Below are 9009 nucleotides of genomic sequence, written 5' to 3'. Positions count from 1 at the left end.
ACTCATTTTGTACCACACAACAGTACACAATCAAGTTCTGTCACAGCCGCGACCCGATTGCTACTGTGGACAGGAATGATGATGAATAACACGTCACAACTAAATGTAAAGTAAACGCTCAATCATATTTTAAAGAACCATTCTAATCATAATATCCTATTGATATTGAATATTCTACCCAAAAAGGAAGAATATTTTCCTAAAAGTCTACTGTACGACACGATTTTTGACGGATGTTTCCATTTTCAGAACGCAAATCACAGGTTCATTCCTCCCATGCGTTCGAACGCCATGTTTACTCGTGTTGCCATGGACGCGGGTTCGAATTCTACACATTCGACAAGTTTCGTGCTCACGAACCAGGTGGGGAAGTTTTCTCTCTCCTGTTTTAGGTGAAAAATACTGAGAAAAATCCTAGAAAAGTCGCAAATCTCTGTCATGTATTACGTGCGAGCGCTACTCACGTCCCGTCGTTAAGGCTGGTAGACCGCACAAATGTCAAAATATCTGTCGAAAAGAAGCACAAAAAGTTCGTAGGGTTCTCAACAATCTGGCTACCGCAAGGTCACGTAATATTCCCAAGGTCGTTATCGCTTGTGAGGACATTTTACACTTACAGGAAGAAAGTTAAGTCTTTCTTGGTATTTCTGAGATCTTGTAGACAGTTTTAGCGTATGTAGACGTCTTATCGCCAGTGGAATCCAGAACATCACTTGCTTTTTGTGGATTTATTTGATGACCTCTGTAGGTGTTCTGTTGAGAGCGAGTGCACTTCGAATTACCGAAGAAAACCCCTACGACACGATGTCTTCCCTGATGATGGCCGAGAACAATTTGAGTCAGGTAGAGGTAAGTCCTACATTAATAGCTGATACACGGAGATTGTTCAACCTTGTCCGCTGAACAATAATACTGGCGGAAGCCATGTTTTTCAGATCAAACTTCATTCCGAGGTAGGAAGTAAAAAGTGTACAAACATTCAGTATGATGGCTTAACTAGACCAGGGAAGGCTATTCTCTCATATTTTCCATAGACATAACAATTATGTTAAACTAGAAAAGTAACATATGCGCAGATCAAATGCATAACGTTTACCTTGGGTATAAAATCCTCCAACTATAAAATTGCAACATAATGTAACCCAACACCAGTTACCATGGTTCATTCAGGCCCAAGGTCACTGGAGGAAAATTAGAAACATAGCAAAAACAATACGTTTTCCTTTGGTAAACATAATAAATGTGGAGTTCATTTTGTTTTGTTGTCCAGTTATACTCACTGCAGACTGGAGGTGGTGACCAGTCCACCCTGAGAAAACTGACCCATGAGAGTGATGAGGGGATGTTGAAGGTACGTCATCATTTCTACAACATTTATGGCCAGTCAGAAGTCGTATGTTATGCCAGTTATTGCCAAGCCATTCTGTGTTTTGAGGGGTTTGAAATCCTCCTCCCCCCTTGTCAAAATTTCTTCTTTACAATAAATAAGTTATCAATAGAGTCAGTCCATGCCTTGCTAACATATTCTCCTACCACACGTCATGTACTTCTTCATATTTAGTGCTCATTTTATGAAACTATCCTAAGGCATATGTTTACCCTTTGTCTGTGTTGCTTTTCTCTGTTTTGTTTGTTTGTTTGTTGTTCTTATTGCTTTGTGTTCCTTCTCCTACATAGCCCGGGGGAGAGGGTGATGCGGCCAGCTCGTTTAGCGAGTAAGAACTGTTTAGTTGGGTTTAACTAACAATGTTCAGAACAGTTAGAACACTATCGGGGGGATCCCATCTACAGACTGAGATAGAAGCCAGTGTAAGCTCTGTTGTTTTCTATGGTAGGAACACTTGTATGTGGGAAGGGAACTGTGACATACCAGTAGTGTTATGGGTCACAAAATGGGCTTCAAGTGCAGTTGGGCAATTGATAGTTGCAGATACCATGAGTTCACACAGTACTCTCCATCTGCACAGTTATGTTGTTGCTAAAAACCTGACCTTGTATATGTTTCATCTACAGATCAGCTAACGTGAGCAAACTGGACCAGGGATATGACCATGAGGCCCAGGTGGCCAGTCAGTCACATGGTGTCAGCAGCGGGATCCCCACACATGCACTGCCAGATGCTGACAGAGTTCTGATCAGGTACTTACACTAGTTACAGCATCAGCTCAACTTGATTCATTCCTTCTTGTAGTCTAAATGATCCTAAATGACAAATGACTTTTCGATCATCTCATTTCATTCAGTGGTTAAAAATTTTAACGACGTAGTCCTCTCCATATCTTTCTTTCCCAGCCTCCGACCTTCTGTCCGGAAAAACAAGGACAAGGCAGAGTTGGAGCAGCTGACAGAACAGCCCACCTCCACCCCCTCAGCTGCCGGTGTGGTTACTGGTACACCCCCTCCAAAACCACCCAGGCTTCACCATGGAGGCGACACAGGCGAGACCTCTGATCCTGTCCCTCTACCAGAGTCTGCCAGATGTGAGGGTTTTGTGCTGTACAGAGACCGCCTGGGAGACTGGTTCCGCTTTCTGGCTGATGATGATGTGATCCTGGACCAGCTGTTTGGTGATGGTGAGGAGTTGCACAGGCTGTACTGCCGCACTGGAGCAGCCGAGAAACAAGCAACCCTACCAGTAGGACGACTGATCGCTATCGACGGCCTGTCTGTACGTGGCCTGACGGACTCAGAACTGTTGGATGTCCTGAACACATCAGTGGATCCCGTTATCAGGATCGATCCACTGGACTTTGAAATGACCACACCGACCACACTGCAAAGCCTGATCAGTGAGCCAGTACCTACTGATGAGGAGGAGTCCAGTGATGAGGAAACTAGTGATGAGGAGGAGTCTAGTGATGAGGACACTAGTGATGAGGAAACTAGTGATGATGAGGAGTCTAGTGATGAGGAGTCTAGTGATGAGGAGTCTAGTGATGAGGAGTCTAGTGATGAGGACACTAGTGAAGATGAGGAGTCAAGAGAAGATGAGGAGGAGACACAGGAGAATGGCGACACTCAGCAGCAGGTCCGCCCTGTCAGGAAGCGGGGACGTCTGGTTGCTTTCTTCTCACGTTGCCGCAGGGCTTTCACCTCATGCTGGCGCCACTGAATATCCAACATTGACATTCTCTATTAATAACAATGAGATAGAGCCTATATTTATCAAAAGATATTGTAACAGTTATGAAATCAAACAGCTCTGAGCGAATCATTGTCAAAAGTGGACAAAATTTTATACAAAGTAATATATATTTGTATGGACATTTTGCTGTAGAACAGCATGTCAGATTAAGCCATTTTCACAAATATTGTGTACCACACTTCCTAATAGTGTTGAAAAGATCAGTACTGGTACATCTATATAACTTATGATGCAAGTACATGTCTTGTGAAGTGTATTGCATACAGGACTGTGTTGTGAACACATGCAGAGCACAATGAGAGCACAATACATGCCATCTGAAGTGGATAGTGAGCTGTATTGTATTTCTTGCACTGTGGTATGACTGATATGGCATGCAATTTTGCATGCAAAATAAAAATGAAATGATGACCAGGGTACCCTCTTTGATAATTCAAGTTTTACTGCTTTGATGACCAGCATTGCTAACTACCTCCCTTTGCATCTACTTGGATCAGGCAGATTGAATGGTAGATTTATTTATTATTAACAGTAATTACGGAAATTAGATTTCTTATTTGCATATTTGTCATTTGATTATGTCATCCATCACTTAAGCTACCTACAGACAAATAATCATGACGATTCCTGAACGGGTTATTGAGTTATCCTCCTTAAAGTACTTTTCAACAAATGCCCCTGCAGTTCCAGAGCAATCCGCTAGGGGACCCAAACTTATGTCACTTCTCCCCCAGCACAAGACCTACCTATCATTCAAATCTCGTGTCCCTAGTACGTCTAGATCATGAGATATCAAAACCGACGTTCTGCTGCAGTACCATATCAAGCCGCCAGGGGCCCCAAAATCTAATTATTTCGAAGTCTCATCAAGACCTACATGTACCCACCTACCAAATATCAAGACAATCCATTTAAGCCTTCTTGAGTTATCGTGTTTCCAGACACACAAGAACGCCTCTGAAAACGTAACCTTCTTGGCGAAGATAATAAAACGAGCGTATCTAATGAATGTATTCTCATGTTAGCGGACATGAAAAGGCGCCCCCGAACGGCGGCTTTACTAAGTGCAGGTTTAAACACAGGGAATCGTCACCGGCGCAATATATTCCCTTCATTCTGTGTTTTAGCTTCATTTCATTGCAACAAGTTCGGCCCAAATAGTCACGAGAACACAAAGGACAATGTTAAATGCGACTCACCACCTTAAACGGGCGTAGCTCGTCTTAAAAGACGGATTTTAACCACCGAGTTCTTCCCTGTCCTAGCACAGTGACTTGCCATCTTGCTCTGAGCAGCAACGTGGCCTTACCACCTGATACGGAATCACCATAATTTGCATTTTCTCAATTAAGTAATTAAGTTAGATGGAACACCGGTGTGATCTTACCAGCTTAATTCTAATATAATTTGCATTTATTCGTTATTAAAGCTTTAAAACGTTTAGACTAGTATCATTATATCATTATTTGACTTACAAATATTGTTATTTAATATCTTTCAACCTCAAAAATGTATTTCTTTAAGCTTTTATTTCAGCATTAGAGTTGACATCAGGGATGACAGCATTACAGTTGGTTTTAAGACAATGCACCTTTACTTTACACAGTCCTGAATGCTTTGAACGAAATATTGTGTCAAGTGTTTCTCGTTTTGATATCCACTGGACCCGATTCTGCAAATTTTCATTCGGGACAGAGTTGGCGTGGTCCCGCACACCTAGCCTCTACCAGGCTTCGGGAGGCGACTGGAAAGAGTAGAAATTGGCCAAATAGAGAGATAGCATGCCAAGGGAGTTGGTAAGATAGAACGTCCTTGAGCAGACCAACTCCCTGGGCATGCTATCTCTCTATTTGGCCGAATTCTACTCTACATTAACATAATATATGCATCCTGATGTTGACTTTTGATTAACTCACACATCTCCCAAGTATGAATTTCTCATCATTTACCACTAAGGAGTCATAGAATTTTCAGACTAATTATGCAAATTAGGTCCATATTTGCATGTTAAATTGGAAGATTTCCATGTGTTATTCATATTCATAATCTCCCTCTGTTCAAAATATATTTGAAGGATAACAATCTTTTTTAAAGCGCTCTTTGCCAAGGAGTAAAAGTTTGAAACTGGAGTGATTTCTTAACTCATTCAGCCGTGCCGTTCGTTTTCAATTAGCGCTAGGTCGTCGTCAAACGAGTATCCAAACATGTCAAAATCCGGTTTGTAGATTTCTCCGATGCGACGTATGTCCTCTGTCGGGACCTCTACGAAAATGTTACCGACGCGGGATTTAGCCCGTGAGGGGCGTTCTTTCGGGAGAAGGCCGTCCTTCCCTACGATACCGCTCCTGTGGAAGAACAGACGAAGGTCTTCTGGTAGCGTGTCCGTATGAGCGATGAAGTCGTATTGAACCTGCAATGGAGCAGAAACGTACAGTTAGGTATTATTGTGAACACATTGTACTACAGCGAGAAAGGTTAGTCTCCACCAGACTTCATTTTTTTGCAGGCTGAGTAAATCGTAGAAATCGGAATAAAAAAGGTATTAATTGGGGAGAGAAGATAGCCGGCCATCGACGATCTTGCAGGCCAAATTGATCGTCGATGGCCGGCTACCTTTTCTCGCCAATTAATACCCTTTTTATGTCGATTTCAACGATTTACTCAGCCTGCAAAAGAAATCTGGTGGTGACTAGAGAAAGGTAGTTGGTTAGTCATGTGTGCTTAATGATGTTTGAGGTTATCCACGTCTCTTGTTTATGATATACTAGTACAAGGGTCGTTCAACACACATACACAAACTAGATATCACTTGGAAAAACAAATGTGTGTTTTGCCCTCTTGCAGCTTGTCATAACATTACGGCGGCGTTTGTGTAAGAACCATTAAAGGATAAATCAAGAACGGATTGAAGGATAGTCAACATTATTAAAAAGAACCATCTGAACGATTCTTTAAAATACTACAACCATCATCTGCAAATCAAATGCGGTTGACCCAAGCCCTCTCTCCTGACCCTGTATTAGACGCGCACGCACAAACGCACACATGCACACACACGCACGCACGCACGCACACACACACACGCACACACACACACAAACTCGCGCACGCACACACGCAAACACACACAAACACGCACACACACACACGCACACGCACGCACGCACACACACAAACACACACACACACAAACACACACATACACACACACACACACACACACAAACAAACATACACACACAAACACACACACACAAGCACACAGACAAACACAAACACATACACACACACTAACATGACCAAAATACATAACATTCTTGGCGAAGGTAAAACTACCTGGCAGGGAGCACATCGACTGAAGAACGGTTCCCAGTGGATATTTAGGTATCTCCTGTTGACAATACTCCAAATAAAATCCCTGAAGGTAACTGGTGGCAGGTCGCCACTTGTAGCTTCCACAGATCCTGGTCCATTCCTGGACACAGACTGAAAGAAATAGAAACTATGTTAGCAATGACAGAACTATAGAACAACTATCCCTTACACCTTGTACCAGAGATGCTGTAACGTCTGTGTGAACTTTGCAATGTCTATAGCTAGCTAAATCCCCCCCCCCAACCTCTCTTGTTGGCTACCTCCTAAACGTGGAAGCCTACATGGAAGAGATCTGAGATTAAAGGACAACTTCACGCAGTTTAGCTGCAGGACGTCTAGGTTCAAGTATAGTGTTTCACCTTTTATTGTCAAGCTGCTGAACCATTCTTGATGAATTTGTGTATCATGCGTATCATTCAGCCATGTAAGGCTGCAATGGTATGTGTGTTGTAAATAATAGATAAACCAGTTCATTCATTTATCCATCCATAGACGATGAAAACAACATGTTCACATGTTGTAACAACATGTTCATTAACATGTGAACATGTTAAATAGTCAGCATAAAACAATCATACTATTTTCCATATGTACGATATAACTGAATCGCGTTTTTAAATGGAAATATGAAATTATTATTTTCATGCTTTAAAATATTACGTTAACTTTATTTTCTATAATTACAAATTAGACAAAATCCACAGTAATATCCTAGTACATCATTCTGGATTTCTTTGTAAGATACTATATTATTTTGTTTGTTTTTTGTAAAATACTATATTGTTTGTTTTTTCTCAAATCTCAAATTCTCAAAGTCGAAGATTCCCACCCTGTTTGTTGTTGTCAAGTTAGACTGCCACAATTCTCGCTGTAACCTCTTTATATATGAGAAGCGGCGAGGGTTGTACACAAATTTGTCAAACCAGGCAGACGCCAGCCTGAAAGAAATTAGGATATGAAAATTTCATGCGTATTATTGTGAATATGTATCATACAAGAAAAAGATAAATATCATAATATACTAAAACCTACAACGTTAAACACAAATTGTCGGTATATGTTTAAAGACAACACACCTATAACACACCTTACGAGATCTAATATATGATGTAAAATGTATGATGTTTTAACGTAACTGCTAGATAGATATTTGTCATGTATTGTTATTTACAATCAAGTATTTTTTGTCTACAAGCATTTAAAAATTACTTTTATGAGGAAAAAGTACGTCGTTTATGCACACAAAAATAACGCACAAGAAAAAACAAATTAATTTAGAGAAGGGGAGAAACACCTTTCCAATGGGTCGCGGACAACAATCAATTTGTTGTATGTTGACAAACGCTTGTGCACATCTTTCTCACTGTAGCTGTTCAGAAACTTAAATCGTTGCTGATGAATCCATCCAAGTTTGTGATCTTCATTCCTCTCATTCTTGTCGTGTTGGAGATTGTACATGACAAGTTTTGTTGTTGTGCATCCAGTTTTAGGTATATAGCAGTAAATGGTTTTAGTCTTATCAATAACGATTAAATTCTTGAGATACTTTTTTGACTGGAACCCCTAAGAAAAAGAAAGGAAAAAAATCATATTCGAATGTAAGCTCATATGTGTTTGTAGAATCAATAGTTGTAAAGTTCAAGGTTGTTCCAACACAAAAAAGGAACTCACCATAAATTTCTGGTCGATCGTGTCAATCTTCGTCAGATGCACTCGCTGACTCTACGGAACTCAGCACGAATATGATTGAAAATGACCACCATTGTACACTATATAATGGTGAGCGCCTATTGCTGTTCACTTTTCTTTCCGCTTGTTCAACTGATTTCAATACATTAGATCCTATAGATAAATTCAATTACATTCTAAGTACAGTGTTCAAATAGGGAAATGCATTAAAGAATGTTTAAATCTTAGAGACTACATGTTAGAGAATATAGATAACCTTTATTGTTGCCACATATTCAGTACGTAGTTTGCCGCATACATATATTCTGTACGTAGGATAACGTTATTCATACATGTATTAAGCTTTGTTACCTCCAGGGGAGGAGACATCCTTCCGCGGAAGGGTTTTGTGAGAGATTTAGATTTTCATGCTCGCAGCTGTTTCTCGCGTTTGGGTGGACGGATTCTTTTGAGACTCGGTATATGTTTTGCTATTGGGCTGCAGATGATGCACGTTCTTTTTTTTTTTATTGTATATGTGTTTTCGGGCGTGAAAATGGTGCCTTTTGGTGCCACCAAAACACCCCTTTAAGCGTGAAAGTGGTCGCGACCGTTGACCTTTGGCGCGTTTAAGCTATCCTCGGTCTGCTCCACGTATATGACCCCTCACACAGAGGGGTGTCCGGTCTCGATAAATTCTTTGTTTAAAACCCTGTATAAAAATATACAATAAAAGCCCGGAGGTATAAAACCTCAGATTTTACTTGTTAGATCTTTATTGTAGATGACTATACAAAAGTCCCTGTACTTTTTTGTTGAGT

At 40.7% G+C, this 9009-nt stretch overlaps 2 protein-coding genes across 2 annotated transcripts in view; one reads left to right on the top strand and one right to left on the bottom strand.

The window, feature by feature from the left end:
* Positions 1-212: 212 nt before the first annotated feature.
* Positions 213-3112, top strand: LOC109484887 (transcription initiation factor TFIID subunit 11-like). Its single transcript, XM_019788243.1, has 6 exons — positions 213-363; positions 749-849; positions 1271-1351; positions 1678-1715; positions 2014-2139; positions 2293-3112. The coding sequence occupies exons 1-6, from the start codon at positions 234-236 to the stop codon at positions 3110-3112; spliced, it is 1296 nt and encodes a 431-aa protein (XP_019643802.1). The 5' UTR covers positions 213-233.
* A 1939-nt stretch (positions 3113-5051) lies between these two features.
* LOC109484925 (carbohydrate sulfotransferase 10-like) overlaps positions 5052-9009 on the bottom strand; it is a 6627-nt gene continuing 2669 nt past the window's right edge. Inside the window, exons 3-6 of the mRNA XM_019788283.1 lie at positions 7815-8083; positions 7350-7458; positions 6482-6631; positions 5052-5555 (exon numbers count right to left, since the gene is read on the bottom strand). Coding sequence (XP_019643842.1) covers positions 5292-5555; positions 6482-6631; positions 7350-7458; positions 7815-8083 — 792 coding nt within the window. The 3' untranslated portion in view covers positions 5052-5291. The remainder of the gene's footprint in view (positions 5556-6481; positions 6632-7349; positions 7459-7814; positions 8084-9009) is intronic.

Source organism: Branchiostoma belcheri, unplaced genomic scaffold (assembly GCF_001625305.1).
Source record: "Branchiostoma belcheri isolate BF01 breed outbred unplaced genomic scaffold, Haploidv18h27 scaffold71, whole genome shotgun sequence".
Lineage (NCBI taxonomy): Eukaryota > Metazoa > Chordata > Leptocardii > Amphioxiformes > Branchiostomatidae > Branchiostoma > Branchiostoma belcheri.
Note: the sequence above shows the minus strand (reverse complement) of the source record. Positions and strands in the feature narration are given on the sequence as shown.